The sequence below is a fragment of the Balaenoptera physalus genome (assembly GCF_965194825.1).
Source record: "Balaenoptera physalus genome assembly, chromosome: 2".
NCBI lineage: Eukaryota > Metazoa > Chordata > Mammalia > Artiodactyla > Balaenopteridae > Balaenoptera > Balaenoptera physalus.
Window position 1 is genome coordinate 75,717,475 of NC_138883.1, and position 24,354 is coordinate 75,741,828.

The 24,354-nt window shown below is 36.5% G+C and overlaps 2 protein-coding genes across 17 annotated transcripts in view; one reads left to right on the forward strand and one right to left on the reverse strand.

Moving 5' to 3' along the window:
- The window catches only part of RPGRIP1 (RPGR interacting protein 1), a 227,036-nt gene that overhangs the window by 122,884 nt on the left and 79,798 nt on the right, over window positions 1-24,354 (reverse strand). The window lies entirely within an intron of this gene.
- The window catches only part of HNRNPC (heterogeneous nuclear ribonucleoprotein C), a 45,444-nt gene that overhangs the window by 17,540 nt on the left and 3,550 nt on the right, over window positions 1-24,354 (forward strand). For 9 of the 16 annotated variants that reach the window (XM_082452496.1, XM_082452486.1, XM_082452500.1 and 6 more), the window contains 3 exons: window positions 7,708-7,985; window positions 11,236-11,350; window positions 11,938-11,985. In XM_082452496.1, the coding sequence (XP_082308622.1) occupies window positions 7,745-7,985; window positions 11,236-11,350; window positions 11,938-11,985 (404 nt within the window). In that variant the 5' untranslated portion in view covers window positions 7,708-7,744. The remainder of the gene's footprint in view (window positions 1-7,707; window positions 7,986-11,235; window positions 11,351-11,937; window positions 11,986-24,354) is intronic. The other 7 variants (XM_082452487.1, XM_082452493.1, XM_082452491.1 and 4 more) reach the window with 1 other exon arrangement.

Below are 24,354 nucleotides of genomic sequence, written 5' to 3' on the forward strand. Positions count from 1 at the left end.
GTTTCCCTGTTGTATAGATTCAAGTCAAATATTTTACCAAGAATATTGCATAGGTGATGTATGTTTCTTATTTTGTTGAATCAGGAAGCATATGATGTCAGATTACTTGGTTTAAGTGGTGACCCATGTTTCTATAGTAAAGGTATGTTTTTTTCCTCTTTTAATCAGTGAGTAGTCTATTGGGTAGTACTTTGAAACCGTGTAAACCCTGTTTCCCTCCCACCAAGCTTTCACACAGTGCTTTGGTATACATTGACCGTTGTCTGAATCAATTCTTATATTGATATAATCTACACCAATCTGACAGTTTTTTTAAAGTGGTCTAAGTCTTTTTCAATATGCTTTTCTTAAAACAGTTTTTCATGTTTATGGTTTATTATTTTATTCCTGCCCTTTTTTTTTTCCTGTTACTCATACTTTTTTGGAGACTGTTGAGTTTTTTGTCTTATGTAGGTTTTGACAGTTGCATGTGTAATTTTTACATTTAGATTTTGATCTGTTAATGTTTTTGTGTATAGAATGAGATTGGTCCCCAATTTTTGTTTTTAGATGGCTGTGAGGCACCATTTATTTATTTATTTTTCACTTATATTTTATAATCTGTTCTTTTTTTAATTTATTTTTTTAATTGAAGTACAGTTGATTTACAGTGTTGTATTAGTTTCAGGTATACAGCTAAGTGATTCAGTTATACATATATATGTGCGTATATATATATATACACACTCAGGTACCATTTATTGAATTATGCATTTCCTCCTAATTTTTATCGTGAATATTCTTAGACCATAGCAGTTAGCATAGTTTATCTAAAATGGCCAACTTTGGTGTTCTTGTGGCCTGAAAATACCACCATGTACTGTTTTTAGTAGTCTCTGTGTGATAGTCTTTACCTTGAGATCATGTCTATGTTTTGATGAATAATTAGCTTCGGAGATGGAGCAAATTATAGTCCCTTGGTATCCAAGGGGGATTGGGACCCTGGCAGATACCAAAATCTGGGGATGCTCAAGTCCCTTATATAAAATGGTGTAATGTTTGCATATAACCTATACACAATCTCTCATATACTTTAAACAATTTCTAGATTACTTATAATACTAAATATAATATTATAATTACCTATAATACCGTAGTGTAATGTAAATAGTTAGAAATACAGAAACGGTGTGCAGCAAATTCAAGTTTTGCATTTTGGAACTTTATAGAATTTTTTTCCCCTGAATATTTTTGATCCATGGTTGGTTGGGATCTACTAATGCAGAATCTGCCGATACAGAGGGCCCACTGTACACTGGCCCACTTTTTGCAGACATGGGCAGTTTATTGTTGCCCTCTGAAGACGCCAGAGGGGAATAGTTGATGAATGCAGTAAAGACACATAGGAAGCAGAGAACAGGGTTGGGGTGGGGAAGAGATACAGTAACAGGAAAGTAGTGTGGAACAGGGACAAGGGTCCTAAAGGGGTAAAATAGGATCTTAAGTGTGTTAAAGGAAAATAATTTAGACCAGGAGATGCTGCTCTAAGTAGGCAGAGAGATTTATTTATAGTATCCAAAAGGTACTGAGAAACTCTTGATAAGAAATTGTGGAAAACTGTGAAATAGGAAGTCTTTGGACTCAAGATTGCCATCATCTTAAAAATTTGCCAACTCATTGCTGCCATCTGGTGACACTTTGTCTTTAAAAGGCTTCAAAGAAAGATGGGAAATAGCATATTAGGCAGTTGCATCTAATTTAAATTGAATGTAGAGGCTATTTTAGGTTTTAAGGGATAGTGATAAAATTCTAAGGTAGGGTTTTGAATTTCCTAGTCTGAGGTAAGTTATTTGCCTTGTTCTCTAGTTAGTATGATCTGACATTTGATAAGCTGTATTGATGCCATCTTTAAATTTCTTTTTTTCTGGTCCAATGGATAATGTGATATGAGTAAGTATAATGTGAGTAGCCTATTGAATAGGGCAAATAGGTAGAGGACTGACTGAAAAGCTCAGTAGAAATATCTTGTGGCGGGTTTACTTTCTGTTGTGTGTCGTCGTCCCCCCCCCCCCCCCCCCCCGGAAATAAGCCTACATATGATACTGAATACAGTCTGAATGAGTGGCACTGCTTTGTCAAGTATTTATCGTCCATCCCTTCAATCCCTTTCCACTAAAGGTGGAGTTCCAGTGCCCAGTACATAAAGGCGAGGGAGTTGAAAGCTTGCTTCCAATTATGAATTGATTCTTGCCCAGTTCCCAGCAATGTCCAGGACCTTCATAACCTACATTTCCGGACCATTTGAAACTTAACGTCTCATGATTGTCAGCGCGATCTGCCTTTCCCACCTTGCCATATTTCTTCTCCGTAGAATTTACTTGCTCTTTAATGTGAATTTAAGAGAAATGGAGTAATTGTTATAAACATTTCCCAAATTTTAAACTGGATTGACAATCTAAGCTAGGTTTGCCTCTTAAGAGGGCAGAGAGCACAATAGCTCAGGTTCAGAATGAACAGTTGGAAATAAAATTGACAGGTTTGCTTGTATTCCAATTAGATGTAAGATTTTATTTGTGTTTTCTGTTTTAGGATATGACTGGGATGGTAGAAGTGGGAATAGAAATACATTTCTATAATTCTTGTCCTGCACACTGCCACTAAAATCTCTTGTTGCTTTTATTGCTTCAGCATAAAACATGGTCAAATGGACACATAGATCCTTTGGTGTAATAAAGCAATAAAAGTAACTCAGCATTCCTGGTTTTGACTTTTACTCACCAGTCTTAGTGATCCTTTGATGATAAAAATTGTGGAAGTAGGAACCTGGGAAGACAAAATATTATGCAAACACACATATATGCATGCATCCATGAGCTAGAGGTTTGAGTACTACCACCCAATAGCCTCTAGGAAAATACTCAATCTTTTTCTGTTGTCTGTGCTGTGGTGGAATTCTGCTTTGCTGATAACCAGATCCACTTGATGATTTCTGCTACTGAATTAAATAGGACGCAGAGTATCCAGGGAACCATAATCATTTCAGAAATCTTTCCCCCTTTGGTTTTACTCTTTGAAACCAATTTTAGGAAAGAAACTGATTCTGTGTATTTTTTATTCTATGTACTTTTATTTACTTAGCTCTTCTGTAGTATTCAGTATTCAGTATTGAGTTTTTAAAAGAATGAATTTATCTTAATGATTTTGCTGAGAAAACCTTTGCAGGATGTGACCAGAGTACTCAGAGAAATTGCTGAGTGTTTATGATGTGCCAGAAACATCTGATTTTCAAAAAGTGGAAGAAGTTGTGATTTATAAACTCTGGATCTGTGAACTAGACATTATTCTTCACGAAGATAGTAGAATAGGTTGTTAAAGTTCAAATTAATTCATGTGAATTAACGTTACTTCATTATGTAACAGTGTTGTTAAGACTGTTAGTGTACATTAGTACATTTGATGTTCTCAAAACATTTGAAAGTTTTTATAAAAATAAATGTTTAAAGAACCTGGATTGTTGTTACTAATGTGACGAGCCCTTTTTTATTTCTCTCAAATGCATTTCCTGATTAGGAGTTAGGTGCTTGACTTTTAAAATGTTTTCCTAAAAACAAAACAAAAAACTTACATGTTCATTGTAGAAAATTTGGATAATATAAAAAAAAACTCTGAAGGTGTTAACAGTTGATTAACCACAAGAGTACCCATGGAACAATATTTTTAAATACTTCTGCCCTATGTTTCCTAAGCACACAATTATTATGTGGGTAGGTATATATGCCTCCTGTTAGGTATTGTACAATTAATATACTGCTTTTTAACTTAAACATTTTATTGTAATTTTTCGTGTCATTTAAAGTAATCTGTAAATTTTCTAAAGACTGCAATTGCTGGTAATTAGAATACTGAGTTAAAAATCTTTTTTACAAAAATGCATGTAGAACGTTGGCTTGGCCAAAAAGTTCATTCGGCGTTTTCCACACCATCCTATGAAAAACCGAACGAACTTTTTGGCCAACCCAGTGCAACCTAATGCTACAGCTCTGTATTAAAGTAAAAAGCAAAAACTGACCCCTTTCTCTGCAACTTGCTTTTACACTTAAAATCTGATACAGTTCTTTAAGACTATACCCTCTGGGTCTGAGTTATAACCCAGTCAGAACAGTTTCTCCCATTTCTTCCTTCACTGATACTATCTTTAAAAAGCTAGGAGGAATTGACCTGTCTTACGAGGGTGACTCCAGAGTGTAAACTTCTGTGACCCGTGAGGCAGCCTCAGATACACTCATTTATATCTATTCCATTTCTGTTAGTCTTTAAAAAGAAAAAGAAAAAAAGCTTAATGAGTTACTATAAAGCAAAAACCCTGCAGTTTCTACTCAAGTTGAGAAAAATACAACTTTGCCAGCAAGGTTTACACTTCTGGACTGTCACAGAATCATTCCAAAGTAAATGGAGTAAAATATTTAAGGAAAGAAAATGTTATTCAGTGATTTTATACCCAGTGAAACTGACAAATATAAAGGACACAGGCAAACTGTTACTAAGATGCAAGAACTGATAAACTATTTTCCAAGTTCTTTGGAAGTAATATATTAGAAGCTTGAGGGACCATAATGCCTAGAGAGATCTGGTAAAATTTTAGCATTACTAACATCACAAAAAGATAATGCCACCTATATATAATCTTACAGAAGTGTTACATACGAGTCTGATCAAGCCTTTGGTCCCAGCCTCCAATTTCTGAAAATACAAAGGACAGAAGAATACGTGGAATTGTACTGAGGGTATGAAATTCTGGAAAAAACTGCAGGACAAATGCCCAGGATTCTTCAACAGATAAATTTTAAGTTAAAGGGGAACTTATAAAAAGTCTTAAAAGACACATCAAATTTGTTTTAATGGGTAAGACTGTACTATGCAGGGATATACATTTAGGTAATAGAACTATTTCAAAAGGAAGGAAGTGATTTTACTGTAAAGTTAGGAGTTTTAGGGGGAGGAAAGGGATTGAGAAAGGAATGGTGCACATGGGGCTTCTGAGTTGGTACTGAGGTTTTATAGAGACTTGAGCTGCTCTAGCACCTTCAGACCGTTAAACTGCAGTACCTTGTACTCACCTACTATTGGAGCAGGGAGAATTCTCCCTGTTGGAACTGCTTTTCCTGACATTGGTTCCCTATTCCTTTCCAATAAATACTACCTGGGTGTTTTGGTATTCTTCAATTTCTGGGTCTTTTAGGCTTGCAGTTGCTTCTCTTTGCTTCTCCCACAGTGATAGATACCGTGTGCGTTAGCGGTTGGCTTGCCCTTAGCAGCGTGCATTTTGGAGTTTTGATTGGGATGCTTTGACACCAAGTTCTGTTGTAAATGCTGTCCATGCTTTACCCACGGTTATTCTTCTCATTAAAACCCAAGGAGGGGGCTTCCCTGGTGGCGCAGTGGTTAAGAATCCGCCTGCTAATGCAGGGGACACGGGTTCAAGCCCTGGTCCGGGAAGATCCCACATGCCGCGGAGCAACTAAGCCCGTGTGCCACAACTACTGAGGCTGCGCTCTAGAGCCCGCGTGCCACGACTCCTGAAGCCTGTGTTCCTAGAGCCTGTGCTCCACAACAAGAGAAGCCACCGCAATGAGAAGCCCACACACCGCAACGAAGAGTAGCCCCTGCTCGTCGCAGCTAGAGGAAGCCGCGCGCAGCAACAAAGACCCAACGGAGCCAAGTATAAATAAACAAAAATTTTTTTTAAAAGGGAGATTTTACCTGTAATTGCTATTGGTATATTTATTGTTTGTGGAAAACATTTGCTAAAAACTGACTTAAGTCCCCACTTAATAGCAAACCTTAAGAGCCAAGCAGAAGTATTTGAACCAGTTAGGCCTTTTAGTAGGTTTCTGTTTTGATTCCTGTCGGTGTTCTAAGACTTTCTGGTGCTCCCACTTAAGTTGAAAGGCTGTTGGTGATTCTCACTAGCCACTGTGAGGTAAATTTTTACTGCTTAGTCAAAAAATTAACTGTTTATAAAGATGTAATTTAGAAGCCAAAGTAAAAGACAGGCTGTTTCTTGAATTTCAGAAAGGATAGGAGCTTTACAGTTTTAAAATCAGTATGCTTATGAAATGACTAGGTATTTTAAGGGTCAGAATAGTAGTGGTCATATACCATAAATGTTATACCATCTTTTTTTTTACATGTATGTATATATAAAACATTTTTACATAATCCACGAAAACTAGTTTGTTATGATTATCTTGAGGATTGGAAAGTTAAGAGATACTAGACACTGGTATCTTTTAATTTGTTGTTTAATTTGTTGTCAGTACCTTTCAAAGGGATGAATGGGAAATAAGAATGTTACTCTAAGGTGGGTCCATCTTAAACCCTTTTTAACTTTGGTGTGGGAAGGAGCAGTAGACTGATACAAAAGCTAAAGAATGTCAAAATATCTGCACTTTAAAATGATATCATGAGTCTCCATGTAATAACAGGATTGCGCCTCTGTAACATACATGAAGATCATTTTTGTTTTGAAACGGTCTGAGGAAAGTTGTATTCTCTTCCTTGGTTCTCCTGGTTCTTTTTTTTTTAAATTTATTTAATTTATTTATTTTTGGCTGCGTTGGGTCTTCGTTGCGGTGCGCGCGGGCTTCTCATTGCGGTGGCTTCTCTTGCCGTGGAGCATGGGCTCTAGGCGCGCGGGCTTCAGTAGTCGCAGCATGCAGGCTCTGTAGTTGTGGCTCACGGACTCTAGAGCGCAGGCTCAGTAGTTGTGGCACACGGGCTTAGTTGCTCCGCGGCATGTGGGATCTTCCCGGACCAGGGATCGAACCCATGTCCCCTGCATTGATAGGCGGATTCTTAACCACTGTGCCACCAGGGAAGCCCGTCTCCTGGTTCTTTTTTGATTCATGCAGTGTTCTACCTGGTAGTTTTATCATCATCACCATCCAGCATTATTAAATGTCCCAGCTATATTTTGTATTATATTTTCACATAAAAAGTTAAGAATCATTACATTCTGTAAAAAAGATGGTATTGATAACTAAGGTATCTATGGCATACTATAAATCAGTTGAAGTACCTGGAAATAGATTATTTCCAGAGTGAATGAATTGGTTCTGTTTATTGCCTTTGTATAATAAAGTTAATTACACTTGAAGGGTAGTGTGTCAGTTGTCCACATTCATCTAGCTGAAGAAGAGTTTGCGGGCAGAGTTTGGAGTTCTATGTATCTGCGGGAATGAGTGAGACTCATTTTAGTAAAAGCAGTGTGCAAGAAGGTGGAGTTATTGATGATAGATGGCGAGAAATAGTTAGGTTAGCATGACTGGGAAGGTGAAAAACAAGAAGTCAGTGGTAGAGAGCTTAGGGGGTTCTAATTTGCTTGAGGACTTTAAAACAGAGGGAGGTCACTTGGAATTAATAATGCCCAAGAAGATTGTGTTGCCAGTAATCTGTGAAGAGGATTCCCCCCCAACCCCACAAGGGATAGTCTAGCAGGAATATACTACAGAAGAGGAGGTTGAATTTCTATAAGGATTTATTCAGGGGGCTCTAGTCTCTGAATAGTAATATACTTGCTGCTATGAGATCCTTTTCAGTTGACTGAAAGTGGTTCAAAGTAAGGTAGTAGGTAGTCACAGTGGTTCAGAATAAGAGTAGAGCAAGTTTTTATCAAGGATTGTTTTGTTTTTAACATCTTTTCACCTGAATGCCTTTTTTTTCTCTCAGTTTTTCAGCTTTGTGAGGCACCTTACCATCAAAGACAATGGCCAGCAATGTTACCAACAAGACGGATCCTCGCTCCATGAACTCTCGTGTATTCATTGGGAATCTCAATACTCTTGTGGTCAAGAAATCTGATGTGGAGGCAATCTTCTCGAAATATGGCAAAATCGTGGGTTGCTCTGTTCATAAGGGTTTTGCCTTCGTTCAGTATGTTAATGAGAGAAATGCCCGGGCTGCTGTGGCAGGAGAGGATGGCAGAATGATTGCTGGCCAGGTTTTAGGTAAGGTCTGGGTTGAATTAATTTTTCATTGATTATATAATTCAGATCTGAGAGTTTTTCTGTTCATGTCTTCTCCTTGTCTCCCTCTCCATAAACTTAACAGTCTGAGGTGTTCTGGATGTTATGACTGACATTAGCCTAATAAAACTGTTGGGTTTATAGGTTTCATAGGCTCAAGAGGATTTTAGTTATTAGGCCGTTTTGTGTTAGTAGAGACTGGATAACCCTTAGTTGGCAGTCTTGAGTAAGGTAGGGGAGATAGGAGTGGTATTTCATAAGGTACTATTGCTGCTTAAAATGGCTGTGTCTTACTGCACACAGTCGACTGGGTGAAGACAGTATAGCTTAGTCATGTGTTCTAGAGTCAGATTGCTAGGCTCTATGTTGGGGCCTCACAACTATGTGTTGGGCAGTCTGCATAGTTTGGCTGAGCCTTAATTTTTCTCGTTTGTTAAAATGAAGGTAATAGGACCTCAGTTTATTATCTGTTCTTACCTGAGGTAATAATACTTCGGGGTTGTCAAGAGAAATTAGATAAATTGAGAGGATTAATTGAGATGATTCATGAGAAGCTTCTAGTTCAGTATGTTACACCCAGTAAAAGGTTGTTTTAGATATTGGTTCTTCCAGTAGGGTTCTCGGTGATCTAGCATGTTCAAATTTTGAGAAATGAGATCTGAGCTCTGTTCGGAAACAGTTTATATTCTAAGCTTTAGATCGCATTACATATGTTCAGTCCATTGCAAATCATTCTTTAGAGCTCAGGATATTTCGTCTTTGGCCAGTGGATCGATAACCTTCAAGTTGGTTCCTGTGTCCTTGAGACCTTACTCTTCTAATATTGCATTGCCTCCTTGCTTTCTGGTACCACAGGATATTCCAGGTCATCTGTGTATTTCTTGATCTATCCTGGGGTTTGTCCCTTTTTCATAAGAGTGTTGGCTCCTTTTAATGGGGGTTATTTAGAAACCCACTCCCTGTTATACCAGGAGTGTTTGTTACTGAATTTTAATTGCATCTTGGGCAGAATAGGGGACACTTACTTTTTTAAGAAAACAAAACGTATGCTTTTACGTGCACTTTGTACCACAGTTTCAAACAGTCATATCTGTGTTTTTACCAAAATTAAGATTACTAAATGTTATTTTAGATTTGAGGTTCATTTTATTACTATATATTCTATTTTGGATATTGACTTAGTACAGTTTTCCTTTGATTGAACAACATGTGTTTGCACTGCGCAGATCCACTTATACGTGGAATTTTTTTTTTTTTAATAAATATGTATTACAGTATTACAGGAACGTTGGTTGAATCCCCCAATGCGGAACCACGGATAAGGAGGGCCAACTGTTAAGTTATATGCAGATTTTCAACTGTGCAGAGGGTCAGGGCCCCAACCCCTATGTAGTTCAAGAGTCAACTATACTGTAGTTTAGAATCACATGAAATAATTATTCTGTAAGGTTGTATAATCAACTTGATATATAGTTTAGTTCTGTTTCATTTTGTTATTAATTTTTAAATTGATTTAAAAATTCTATCTTTAGTTTTGTAAAATCTTAGGATTCCAAAGTCAAAACTATAAAAAGCAAGGTTGTTATAAACATTAAATATTAAAAATTAGAAATGTTTAGTGATCCAAGAACTCTGAAGATTATTCATAAATGTAATGGTGTTTAGCAAGTAGTGTACTTAAATGTCTGTTTTTCAGTTAGTCATTTAAACTGAGTTTTGGAGAGCTGGCTAGCTTTTGGCTAATTGTTTTTTGACAAATGGTCTCTTCTGTTAAAATACGAGGGAGAACATGAACTCTTTCGTAGGTAGTGGGTGGCATGGTAAGCAGCTGGGCACTCTGGCATAGGTATTTTAAAAATTATGCTGTATATGGAAACTAGGATTTTTTTTTTGTTTTTGCGTCTTTCCCTTTTCTTGGAGTGTGTGTATGCATGCATGTAAAGGTTGTTTACTTAAGCATCTTGCTGTTTGCACGGTATTTCTTTATTTTTTTAAATAGTTTCTCCAAATAGAGTTTTGTTTGTTTTTTCTTTGTAAATATATTTATTTATTTTTATTTTTGGCTGCGTTGGGTCTTTGTGTCTGTGCACGGGCTTTTCTCTAGTTGCGACGAGCAGGGGCTACTCCTTATTGCGGAGCGTGGGCTTCTCATTGGGTGGCTTTTCTTGTTGCAGAGCACGGGCTCTAGGCGCGCGGGCTTTAGAGCGCAGGCTCAGTAGTTGCGGCGCACGGGCTTAGTTGCTCCGCGGCATGTGGGATCTTCCTGGACCAGGGCTCGAACCCGTGTCGCCTGCATTGGCAGGCAGATTCTTAACCACTGCTCCACCAGGACAGCCTTGCACAGTATTTCTTAAGTATTTTATATGCAACTTTTCAGCTTATCCTATTTGTAAGGAGAATTAAAAATTCCCCTTTGGGGATAATTTTGAGGGTGCCATACTTCAACCATATTAATTCATGAATTGCTATATATTTATATCTCTGAGGTAATTTACTCATTCCTAATATTTGTGCTTAATTTATTTTATTTATTTTTTAAAAATTTATTTATTTATTTATTTATGGCTGTGTTGGGTCTTCGTTTCTGTGCGAGGGCTTTCTCTAGTTGCGGCAAGCGGGGGCCACTCTTCATCGCGGTGCGCGGGCCTCTCACTATCGCGGCCTCTCTTGTTGTGGAGCACAGGCTCCAGACGCGCAGGCTCAGTAATTGTGGCTCACGGGCCCAGCTGCTCTGCGGCATGTGGGATCTTCCGGGACCAGGGCTCGAACCCGTGTCCCCTGCATTGGCACGCGGATTCTTAACCACTGCGCCACCAGGGAAGCCCTTGTGCTTATTTTAAATGCACAGAATCATTTCTGGAAAGGCAACTGTTGGTCATTGATACTTTTCTACTTTGATAGTAACTGAGTGAGCACTCTCTGAGTGATGAGAGTTTCTCATTGAAGTGTGCGAGCTGAGGGTAGAAGGTGCCAGAGACAAACTTAGTGTGTTTTGCATAATGAATGCTTTGTTGGTACAGAACAGAGGACAAAGAAATGGAAGATTAAGTCCAAACCTTGTAAAAAATTCTTGAGCCTTTTTTATATGACAAGGAAAGATGAGGTACATCTTTTGACCTTTGTTGATGTGTATGGCCATGTACACTTTAAAAAGCTGCAGTTTGAGGACCACCCCACCCCACCCTACCCCTCAACGGAGGTGTCATTAAAGTTTTTGTTTTTGTTTTTTCAGATATTAATCTGGCCGCAGAGCCAAAAGTGAACCGAGGAAAAGCAGGTGTGAAACGATCTGCAGCGGAGATGTACGGGTCAGTACCAGAACACCCTTCTCCGTCCCCTCTACTCAGGTCCGGAACTTTATTATTTATAACTGCATTGTGTCCATCAGTGGGCATCTTCTCTATCTGTTTTCTGGATGTGGGGAGGGTTAACTGTAGTATGTTTTATATGTGCTAAAGTAATGCTTTATTAATTTTGTGTTAATATACCTCCTTTTACCCCATTTCCCAGAGAATTATTAGAATTCCCTGAGGTTTTTACTATTAAAGAGTAGTTTGGTATTTAAAGCATAAATTAAAGTCCTTCAAGAGGAGTTATTTAGCTTCTAAGAAGCTGGGGAGGGAGAGAGGGAAGGAGGATGACATAAGAATGTTTAATTTACTATTGTATTTTTCCATGTTCTTATTTTAGCTGTTATGTTGTGTGTTGACATTTTAGCAATCTTACACCTAAATTTGCAGTTTGGCCACTGAATGGCCAGTGACCTAAGGTGATTGGAATTTAGTGATCTGTTGTTTAAGGATTGGGCGTTAGTTCATGCTAATCTGTTAATCTATTTGTTGGGTTGGTTTAGCGTGGGGTTTTTTTTCCCATCTGCTGTTGTGAATTTACATCAACAGTTCCAAATTAATCCTCTTTGGTATTTATTTTTCAGCTCCTCTTTTGACTTGGACTATGACTTTCAACGGGATTATTATGACAGGTATGTTTAAAATGTTTGTCTATTCCAGAAAGAAGCTGTCTAGTGAGAACCATTTTATTTTTCTATTTCGTAGTAATAAATGTTCCATTTTGTAGTAATGAATAACAGACATGTTTTCAAATAAAACCCTCTCTTTCTGCCAGAACATAATGAAAAAATACCTTCCCCAAAATCGTCAGAGGTAGACTAGCTAAGGTGACGTGTCTGTTGATTTCAAAGAATCAGTTTATATATATTGTCAGGGCAAATGTTTTAATTTGTTTGCCCCATAAAAGTAAGGACTGACTTGCCTAATGATGAAATGGGACTAAATTAGCAGTATCATGTTCTCTTCATTATTTCCCTATTGCATACTGGCCCCTTGGTTTTGCATTGTAGGGGATTACAGCAAAACTATAAAAAATGATTCCTAACCTTAAAAATCCAGTAGTCTCCTTTGAGCAAACCAACCAATACGAAATAGGATGCAATAAGCATATATAATGAATTAACAATATAGATTGCTTTAGGAGTTAATGTTGAAGTGTTTTTGTATTGTAGATTGGGGGTGATGATACAGTTCTAAAAGGCAGGGAGGTTGGAATAATGATTATGATTTCTTGTGCCTACAGAATAGCATTTGTATTTGAAAAAGTCATGAGAAAATTGGTAGATGTGTGGATAGGGATAAGTTATGTATGACTTTGAGTGTATAGAAAATTTTAACAGTATACAGTTCTACCTTCATGAGAATTGTCCTCTAAAGTTTTACTTTTAGTTGTCTTGGTGAGGCAGTGAAACTTTGACCATCCCTTTATCATCCCACTCTAAATAAGTTTGGGAAAAGCTCTTTTAAGTGAGGAATTTCAAAATTGAGTAAAAGACAGCAGAGAATAGTGAAATCATTTAGATGTTTGCAGAAATATCTTCAGATTTCTTACCACTGCTATTTGGTCTTAAAAATTGGTGACAACACCACTGTTGGCCTCACTTTTTAGTTTTTCAAGAGGCAAGAGAATACCTTTAGTTATTCTCTGTATTGCTTGATATTATAGAGTGTCAGTGAAAAGGAATGTCTTTGACCTTCCATTCTAATCTCAACCAGTAGAAAAATAATTCTGATGAGTGATGGAGTAACCAAATAGTAGCTGGAAAAGAGCTCATTTAAATATATACTGAGGTCTGTTGGGGAAACGAACATTTTAAGAATGGAAAAATTTCTCAGGAAAATGGTATAGTTTTCTCTCAGAAGTCATCCTGAAGATACTTTATTCACAAGATTAAGATACAGTTAGTAACATCCTGAATCAACTGTTAGATTCTTAAGAATATGGGAAATTGGCTGTGAGATGTGCTGAAAGCTCTGCTTCCTGTTATGTAAATGGAGGTTAAATCTGTCTACTTAGTCACTTTAGTCCTTAGTCATACCCTGAAGAACATGAAATTCACATGAATATTTCAAGACATAAATTTGACATTTCTACTACCTATTGTTATGTTAGGGAGGCAGCTGATACAGAGCAGAGAAAAGAATAATTGAGGAATCCAAAGACTTAATCACTTAGTGGAAAAGGTTATGACCAGAGTCATATATGTCATCTCAGTTTTCTTATCCCTAAAATGGAGATAATAATGCCTACTAATAGAGTTGTTATGAAGACTAAAGGAAACGTGGAAGATAGATTGCATTATAAAATAACCCTCAAATATTATTATGCGTTTAATCAGTCAAGAATTCACAATCTTTTTAGAGCGTGACTATTCCTATAATATCAAAATGAAGGGAATCATGGACACCCCACCATTCCTGTCCACAAAAACTAACATCTCTAGCATAATTAGAGTTCTTTATGTGACAGAAGTCTTCATAGTGAAATGAAGACTGATTGGTGTTTGTTTTCTAGACATGCTGTTTAGTAGTTACTTCAACTTTTCTGTTTACTCTGTGTTATGGAACTTTTTAATTCAAATATACATATATAAGAAAGTAGTATATCAGTAAAAGATAAAGATTGCTTTTATAAACATAACGACAGTACCATTTATAATTAAAATAGTTGAAATAATCTCATCAGTTTTCCACAGACTGGAAATTTTTTTAGACCACAGATTTTGCAGGTTGTATTTTGTGTTGTTTAGCATGTTCCTCTGCCACCTGTATTCCCTGTGAACTAGTGGGGTAGATTTGGAGGCTAGTTGAGATTCAAGTACTATTTTCTTCTTTTCTTTTCTCTTTTTTGACATGGGGGAGGTGGGAGAGGAGACCAGAATAGTTCATAAAGGTATTATGCACTTTAATCATCATTAGCCTGACTTTTGTCAGAAACTTTAAGAATGAAGGCATTGGGTGTTTCTTAAGGAGATATATATATTTTAGATATCAGGGAGTAGGTGATTAATGATGTTAGGAGAATTAGAGTGATTTGTATTTTTGCTTGGGTATTTGTGGGTATTGGTGATCAAGTCCCAAAGATTATAAATACTCTACCTTTAAAACTGGAGGATAATCAAATATTAAAACTTAACTGAGTCACTTCTATTTTAATATGCTGTCTTCTGAGGAGACAGCAGATTAGATTCTGTAGTCTTAATGCAAATTACCTTTTTCATAAATTATGTAAATTAGGCCTGTCTTTTTATTTGTTCTTAAGGCCATTCCTGATGTAATAGATGTTGGACGTTCTTAGATGAGTTTAACATAAGTTGCCAACATATGTGAAACTACCACTTTAGATAGAGTTGTTAATGTCACTCAGATGCATTGTCACCTCTTTCAAATATGCTATAAACTGTCATGCATAGTTTATAATTACTCAAAGATTTGTTAACACATTTTTTTTCTGGTAGGAATACAAGGCTTAAAGTTGGGTGAATATTCATGGGAGTCTGTGTATAAAACTAGGAGAGTTGCATCAGTTACCCTTGAGTACAAAACATACTGTTCATTGGTGTTGAAAGTCTGATAAGTCCTATAAGCTGACAAAGATCCAGTTCGAGTTGTGTCCTGTTGAATCTTGTTGCTTCTAGGGAAATTGTTGCTGGAGTAGTTCCTGTTAGAGGACTTCTTGTGTGAAGCAGTTCCTTTGAGTGGTTTTTCTTTCAAATGCTTAAATTCATTTCTCTTTATTTATTTTAATTCTCTTTCCACATTGATATTTAGTCATTTATTTTTGAAATTACTGATCATTAGAAGGCACATTGTGCTGTTGTGCCAAAAGTGTTGTAATAAAAATAATTGGCACATTGTTGGAGATAAACAGGCATTAAAGCTGTAGTTTTTGGTATAGCACAGGGAACTCTACTTGATACTCTGTAATGACCTATATGGGAAAAGAGTCTAAAAAAGAGTGGAGATATATATATGTATAACTGATACACTTTGCTGTACAGCAGAAAGTAACACAACATTGTAAATCAACTCTTTTCCAATAAAAAAATTTTTTTAAAGCTATAGTTTTTGAGAAATCTTATCTTTCACACAAGAGGATTGGAATATACTAAAAGCAGATCTGAAAGTTCTTCGATAGGCTAACACGTATGAAATTGTTTGTCACAGCTAACCTGGCAATATTCTTATCAAGCTTGATTTATAAGTGTTTTCTGATTTCTGCCACAAATATTTACAGTGTTTTCTTAAGTGTAAAAACATATCCATTTTTAGGAAAAGCTTTCAGATGTACTTTCTGTAATCAGTTGTAGTCCCGCTTTTCTTTCCCTTATAAGATCACCCAGGGAAAATGTTTTGGAATTACAGAGTGGTGATGATAGCAGAAATTTGTGAGAATACTAAAAATCACTGAGTTGTACATATTCAAAGGGTTTATTTTGTGGTTTGGTATGCGAATTGTGTCTCAATTTGAATAAAAGAAATATCAGTTATGGACAGTGGAGTAATTCTTTCTCAGTCATTCTTCTATAAAGAACTTGGGGGCACTTACTTAGTCAGATTTGATAATAGGCTATAGTATGATAGCTGAGACATGTTAAATACCTGGTAAGCAAAAGATCTGGTTCAAAAGGACCCTGGTTTTAGTTCAGTGGTCTTTGAGGACTTTATAATACATAACTTATCATAAGTTGCATATGGATAATAATGTCAACAATGTATAAGTGACTGAACTGTGAAGTTGTTCCACTAGAGATTTTTCAGAGTGCTGTTATTACTCCACATATAAATATATTAAGTAAATATTGCTAGTGCACCATGAATAGAGGAATGAAGTAAATCTACAAGCAGATCAAATATGGCACATATATGGTATGCACTATATTATACAGTAAAGAAAGTGCTATGAAATTAATAGGGGCTGCTATGTGTCCTGCTTTGTACAGGATTGTCTCATAGAAAGATGAATTGTGTTGCCCTTTGGGGAGCTGTAAGCTCCCCTGTTAAAATTTAAAGAGCTCCAGGTAGTTTCACAAAGGGCAGTATTTGAACCTGCCTTTGGTATTAATAAGCAGGAGGGTTTTTTAGGCAGATAGGGTGAGGGTACATCTCTAATAAAGATACACAGTTATGAATATCCTTAGCATATTTGGGGAAGCAGCCAGCTGTGATTGGAAAGAATGTTGGTCGTCAAGGGCAGTTGTATGGCATATTTAGTTGTGTCCTATTAGCAGTGGTGTCTTATAAACAACCCCATGACTAGAAAAGAGAAACTGGAGGAGGAAAAGATCTGTAGTTACCATTGTAAATGTTGGAATGGGGAGAAATTTCTGAGGTAGACTGCTCTTGGCATGATTTATTGGGTCAAAGTTATGAGAGCAGGTGCTTTTTAGGGAGAAAATAGCCAAGTAAAGCTGAGATTTTTATCTTTTATGACTAGAATTATGCCATTAAAGGCATAATCTTTTTTGCTAAGTGACAAGTGTTTGGAAGCTTTGAGTTGTTAGAATTTTGGGAAATAAGCAATTTTGTTGATACTTACCCTACAGATCTTTTCCACTAAGGTATGCTGGTAGAGAGTGGAGAAAAGAAGTTGAGGTGGGGGAATCTCCACTGAAATGCAAGACAGGTAAAAGAGGCTGACCATCATATTCCTTAAACTAATATTTGAGCCCTTATTTTGTTCTAGGCATACAGTGTTTTAGGTTTTGAATTAAGAAGTCAAAAAATACAGTATATGGATTGGAGGCACCACCACCCATCTTATTGGTGTTAGAGGAGCTGTCTTCTTGGCTCCCTCCTTTTCTTCCAATTTTCTGATATTCCTGAGCAACACTGGACCCGAGAGATGGGCTTTGTATGTGTGTATGAAGGAAGAGTACATGAAATATTTAGGTTTTGGAGAATTGAGTGCGACCATCTGCTTGGAAAGGGCATGTGATTCAGAGAGCAAGAGGGTTCTTGGCTACTTGGGAAAGCTAAGAGATGCCTCTTTAGGTGACAGTTTAGATGTCATTTTAGGCATAGGGTGAAATTTTTCATTTGCTTAGAGCCCTTTTGTTGGTTCTTTCTTACGGGAACCTGATCATGTAGTTGGCAGAAAGATTTTAGATGAGTGCATATATTAGTATGACTATACTTTGAACATAAATGTGGTATTATTGGACTTAAATTTGTGTCCTGGACTCTTGTTGAGTAAGTGGGAGATATTTATTTGAAGGGGAAGCATTTGAGTCTAGATCAAAGAATCTGCTTTGGCTCTTAATTAAGTGGTGTTTTGGGTACATTATTACCTAATGGAAAGGTAACCTCTGCTGTTTTAGGAATCTACTTCAGGACATTCTCCATCCGGGTATACTTTGTCAAGCACCTTGATGTTAATTTTTTCTTTTTTAAAAACCTAACTTTGTTGAGATGTAATTCATTTTAAAGTATACAGTTCAGTTTATATATTCCGAGTTGTGCAGTCATGACCATGATGTAATTTTGGAACATCTTATCACCCCAAAAATAAACAACTTGCTAGCAGTTGTTCCCTATTCTTCCTCTATCCCGAGGCCTAGCAACCACTTTCTATCTATAGATTTGCCTGTTGTGGACATTTCATGTCAGTGCAATCAGATGTGTCTCTTATGACCAGTTTCTTCCGTGAATTTTTCACAGTTAATCCATGTTACACCCTGTATTAGTACTTCATTCCTTTTTATTGTTGAATTATATTCCATTGCATGGATAATACCTCATTCTGTTTATCCATTCATCAGTTGGTAGACTTTTGAGATGTTTCCACATTTTGAATAATGCTGCTCTGAACATTGGTATACACATTTTTGCATGGGCATATGTTTTCATTTCTCTTGGGTGTGTACCTAGGAGTAGAATTGCTGGGTCTTAATGATAATTCTCTGTTTAACTTTTGGGGGGACTGCCATACTGTCTTCTAAAGCATCTGTACCATTTTACCTTCCTGTCAGCCATGTTATGAGGGTTTTAATTTCTCCACATCCTTGCCAACATTTGTTTTATTATGTATCTTTGTTGTTTATTCTAGTGTGAGGATTATCCTATTGTGATTTTGATTTGTATTTTCATAAAAGCTGATGTTGGGTTTTCATGTGCTAATTGCCTGTTTGTTCATCTTTGGAGAAATGTGTTCAGATCCTTTGCCCGGTTTTATATTGGGTAAAGCTTTTTCATATATTCTGGATATAAGTCTCTGGATACAGTATCTAATATCATTTTTGAAGTTTATTACTCTTTTTAGCTTTTTTTAATAGTTTCACCATTTTGCTTTGTGGTCATAGGAGATGTGTAACTATCAGTTTACACTAAGGACATTTAGCTAGTTTGTTATGTTTTTGTTATAGACTTAAAAAGTTATAGAATTCTAGGCTCTCTTTGGAAATTATGTATAGGTATAGGTAGATGTCTGGAAGGAACAAACCAGAACAGCGCTGTCCAGTAGAACTTTGTGTGATGATTCTACATGTGCAGTATTGTTGTGGTAGACAGCCACGTATGGGAAATGTGGCTAACATGACTGCAGAACTGAATTTTAAATTTGTTTTAAATAGCCACACATGGCCAGTCACTACTCAGTTGGACAGTACACGTCTGGAGTGCTACAAAGTTAGTCCTAACTAGGTATAACAAATTTCGAGTAGTGTTCAATATGAGAAATATAATGAGTAAAGACTGTTCTTCAGGAAGTTAGAGAACCCAGACTGTAGTTTTGGAACAAATCTGTTGGGAATAGTGAAAGAATATCCAGGAAACGAATGTTATTTTTCAAGGAAAGAAAGAGGATATATCCTTTTGACAAATAGGATAAGATTATACTTTGATACCCTCTTAAACTGTAATCCAAGGAATAAGAAACAGAGTCTACCAAATAGAATTTGACTTGTTTCGGTGGATAAACTTTTTTTCCAGGACCTTTATTACTTTACAGTGATAAGTGTGCTATTACTGTGAGATTAGTGGAGTTTAGCAAGGGGAACAGATTAATAGGGTACAAAAAGTATAATAGCAGGAGAAACTCATCTATGGAAAATTGTCTTTGTGATTTCCTTACAGGAAGCATGGCATAATAGTCTCAAATTACATACATTATAGGCACAAGATCTGATTTTTATTTTGTAATAAATAGCTTGAAAAAGGATTCAGTTTTGTGGTAGATTATTATTCAAGTTTTGTCTGATTTTCTTAGGGAAAAACTCTCTCAGTAGTCTTTATAAAGCTAGAAAAAAGGCAAACTAATCCTACTGGCTTTCCAGTTAAATGGGTAGGTTTGGTTTGTTATCTGTTGTTGATAATGTGGCTTGTGATAAATTCTTCCCTAGAGGCCAGTTTAGTAAAGTCACTTATTTTCTCAACAAGTATTTGTTAAGATCTTATTACGAGGCATTGTTGTGTGCACCAGGGGTACTAGTGGAAAATAGATGGTCTCAGAGCAGATGGATGGGTTGAACACATATAGAGCACGTTAAGATGTTACGTATCTTTAGTTTTTACTCTGAATGAGGGGAAGGCCATTGGAGAGTTGTGAGCAGAAAGGATCTTAATTGTAATGTTTTAACAAGATTATTCTGAAAATAGATAATAAGTGGCTGATGGAATTATCTAGACAAATAATCATTTGGGGAAGGATCAGGGAGGTGACCGTGGGAATGGTGAGAAGTAGTTGAATTTTGAAGTTAATGCAGACAGATTTGCTTCCAGATCTATGTGAGGGCTAAGAGAGGAATCAAAGATGTCACCAAAGTTTTGGCTTGGAATTTATAGAAACAGTGGATAGGGAAAGAACATAGAAGGAACCAGGGTGAGGGGTGAATATAACAGATGAGTTGTGGACATGTTAATTTAACCTCCTTATTAGACATCCACTTTGAGAGATGTAAAGTAGGCAGTAGCAAGTGTGGAAATCATTGGTGACAAGGGTAGGTTTTGATAATGGTGGGGGCACAAAACTTTACAAGGAGATTCAAGAGAGAATGGAAAGACAGAAATTGTGGAGACCACGTAGAAAACTTTTAAAATATCTATATATACAGTAAAATTTACTCTTTCGGTGTACAGTTTTTACATGCGTACCCATGTATCTACTAGTACAGTCAAGATATAGGTAGTTTCATACCTCCAGAAATTCGCCATGAAGCTCCTTTGTAGTCAGCTCTTCCCTCCACCCTATCCCCTGGCAACCACAAATCTGTTTTCTCAGACAACTCCTTAAAAGAAATTTTATTGTAAGTGAAAAGAGAGAATTGTACTCTCACCTGGCTTGATAATATGAGAATGCAGGAATGAATGAGCTTATATGTTCTTACTGTTTATAAACAATATTTTTCATAAATACTGTTTCTAATTTCAGCTTTTTAAAAAGTAAAAATTGGACCACACTGAGTTTAAGACATTATCTTTTGGAAATATCCAGAGTGACATTTGGGAATGTTTGTTGAGGACATCATGACAAATGAGTAATAGTATAATTCTTTGGAAATTGAGGAGTCTAAAAAGATTATCACCTGGATGGAAAGTTTGATAAACAGAAGCAAAGCCAGGGATTAAAAAGGTTTTTTTCTTAATATTTTCTTGGATCCAGTCCTGTTTCTAAAAAGATTGATTTAGGACTCAAAGCAATCTGCATTTTATCACCCAGATTATTTTTTTTCAAGTGAATTTTCAAATTGCCTTCCTATGAAACATACAGTTTTATGTTAACATAGCTTCCCAATGAATCCATCAAGAAAGTTCAATATAGTTGCTTAATTTTAATTAAGCAATATAGTTGCTTAATTTTAATTTTAAGCAACTTTTCATATTTTAAAAGTTGTGAGATTGGATGCATCTTAAAATGAGTATGTACATTCAGTATTTTTTCGCTCTCTTGCAAAACTGTTTGTAAAAATCAGTGGGACAATTTTTAATCAAATGTATCTTTGAATTTGCAAAAATATCTCTAAATACTAATATCAACAGTTCTTTTCAAAGGAAGATTGCAGAACCAATTATTGATTGCTACCATTGGTTCTACATACATAGAGGCTGTTGATTCCTGCTCTTTGTAAGTAGCAGTGCGTGTGGTGTTCCCCAACCTTTGGGCAAGGTTCTTAAACCTTACAGAGGTTCTTAAACCTTACAGAGGTGTGTTTTTTTCCCCTTTAGTTAATAAAGAATTGTTATTTAGTTAAAATTTTGATAGTTTGGGTGACCCTATATATTGAATGAATCCTGTACAGCAGACTGGTTTATCATTTAGTCCCTTTATCATTTAGATGAGAAGTACTTGCTGTTATTAATTTTAACTGTCATACAGATAATCTGTATCCTTAAATGGACCATAAAGGGCAATTTGAAGAAAGTTAAGGACCATAAAGTGCAACTATGCAAATTTACCTTGGTAATTGGCACTCTATCCGCAAATTGTATTAGCAAAACAAGTGTTAACCCTTGTATCTTAGTTTGGCTTCTCCCAGACTCCTCAAGGCAACGTTTGTGGAGGGGTGCCTACAAATAACAATTAGAAATTGTCTCTTAACGTAGAAATAAAACACAAATTATAAGAATTTCGCTGGTTTATTTATTTTATAGCTCAACAGGATGAATTCCAACTACATCATGCAAACGGGTTTTGAGGGTCAGTATTTGACATAACACAGTTTCATATTTTCATTTTAATGTAAACCTGAATTAAACATGTCACATTGTCATTTTTCGCATTTCTTTTCCCTTATGTAGTTAAAGTCAGTAGTCTACTCATTTGTAAACTAAAGCTTTGACATTTAAAGAAATATATACTATTAAAATTAGATTAGGGTGAACTTAAAAAAAATTAGTTTTTAATAAGTATTTATTTGTTAGAATTGTATACCATAGTCTTCAATAATAAATTTAAGATAATTTCATTGTGTTAATTACTAAAAAAGAATGATAAGATATAAAGTCTACTTGAGGGGGTTGTACCGTCAGTATAATCCGGTGAAAGTTTTGGTAGTTTTAAAAAAGATTGGAAAATAGTTACCTAAATCATTCAAATATGGTTTCTCAGAAGGTTTTATAAAGAGTGAGGAAGAAATATCTAGGAATACATTTATAATGTTCAAAGATGCCAGTTATTGAAGGCCTTGATTCTTGGAACAGTTTTTTAAATTCTGGTATTCATGAGTATCAGTAGTTGATATTCTGCTCATGCAGTATAATGCTTCAGTCCACACAAGGCCAAAGATAAATAAATTTTGTAAAGTCCTTTTCTACAAAACTGTACAGCATAATGTTATATAAGGGGTGTGTTCTGAAGGTTTACTCTGGATGATATACTGGGAAACTTACAATTGAAATGTAGAAGTTGTAGATTGTTTTAATTAAGTCGGAGCATTCACAGAATTTTAGCAGACAATTTCAGGGAGTCTCAGACATTGTAAAGCCCCAAAACATAATACCCTATAAAATCAATCCCTTTTCTAGGAAAATTAAAGGTAATGAGGAAGAAACTTCATCTTGAAATATTTCTGTTGTAGATGAAAAATAATGAAGCGGAAGAAAAATCTCCTAACCCTTGAATGAAATTATAACGAGATTGCATGTTTAAAGTGAATTTGATAAATCAGTATTGTCCTTGGCGGGGTGATCTACTAGATTGCTCTCACCTATAAATTATTTCACATTATGGCATTTATTTTTTATTCACATTTTTTTGTAGGCAACAATACCTGAAAATTAGTTGGTTTTCAGAATTTGATAATGAATATGCCTAAAATTATTTTTTATCTATCCAATTTTTAAGAGTGGAAACAGTTATGGTACATTAAATAAACATTCAGGAGAACGTAGGTTTTTACTAATACTTTTTTTTTTGGCTGCATTGGTTCTTTGTTGCTGCGTGCGGGCTTTCTCTAGTTGCAGCGAGCGGGGGCTACTCTTCGTTGCGGTGCGCGGGCTTCTTATTGCGGTGGCTTCTCTTGTTGAGCACGGGCTCTAGGCGTGTGGGCTTCAGTAGTTGTGGCACGCGGGCTCTAGAGCGCAGGCTCAGTAGTTGTGGCGCACGGGCTTAGTTGCTGCGCGTCATGTGGGATCTTCCCGGACCAGGGCTTGAACCCGTGTCCCCTGTGTTGGCAAGCGGATTCTTAACCACTGCACCACCAGGGAAGCCCACTAATACTTTATTCTAGTTGTTTCTATCAATACTTTTGTAGTGGTTGAAATGTATTATTATTAATCAGGGTTTTTGAGGCCAAAGATCACTGTGTGTTACATCTAGTCATTTAAGAAGCTTGCCTTTGAAAACTTGTACATTTAATAAATGCCTTGTAATGCTTATGTTTTAGCTTGGAGATTAGGATAGAGGGGTTTTTTTTTTTGTCTTATCTGTTTATGTTATTAGCTAATGTGTGTCCAGAAATGTTTTAAATTTCTTTAAAATGGTAATTTTTTAAAAATTTTTATTTATTTATTTATTTGTTTATGGCTGTGTTGGGTCTTCGTTTCTGTGCGAGGGCTTTCTCCAGTTGCGGAGAGCGGGGGCCACTCTTCATCGCGGTGCGCGGGCCTCTCACTATCGCGGCCTCTCTTGTTGTGGAGCACAGGCTCCAGACGCGCAGGCTCAGTAGTTGTGGCTCACGGGCCCAGTTGCTCCGCGGCATGTGGGATCTTCCCAGACCAGGGCTCGAACCCGTGTCCCCTGCATTAGCAGGCAGATTCTCAACCACTGCGCCACCAGGGAAGCCTGCCTTTTATTTCTGACTAGTTTTTATACCAACACTTAGTGTCCAGATTTCTGATTCAGGGTGCAGTCATAATTCTCTTAGTGTTGAGTGCTTATTCCTCTGGTAATAGTGAAACTTTCATGAAGACTTTTTAATGACTTGGGCTTTATCATTAGAGGATCTAGAGGATCAGCAGCTGTTTTGATGCCTCCTGTGATTTATTGTATAGCTTTCTTGTGGGGAAAATGGCTACTTAATTTGTAGCTGGTTCTTGAAGCTTTTATACTGAGTTCCTCTTATCTA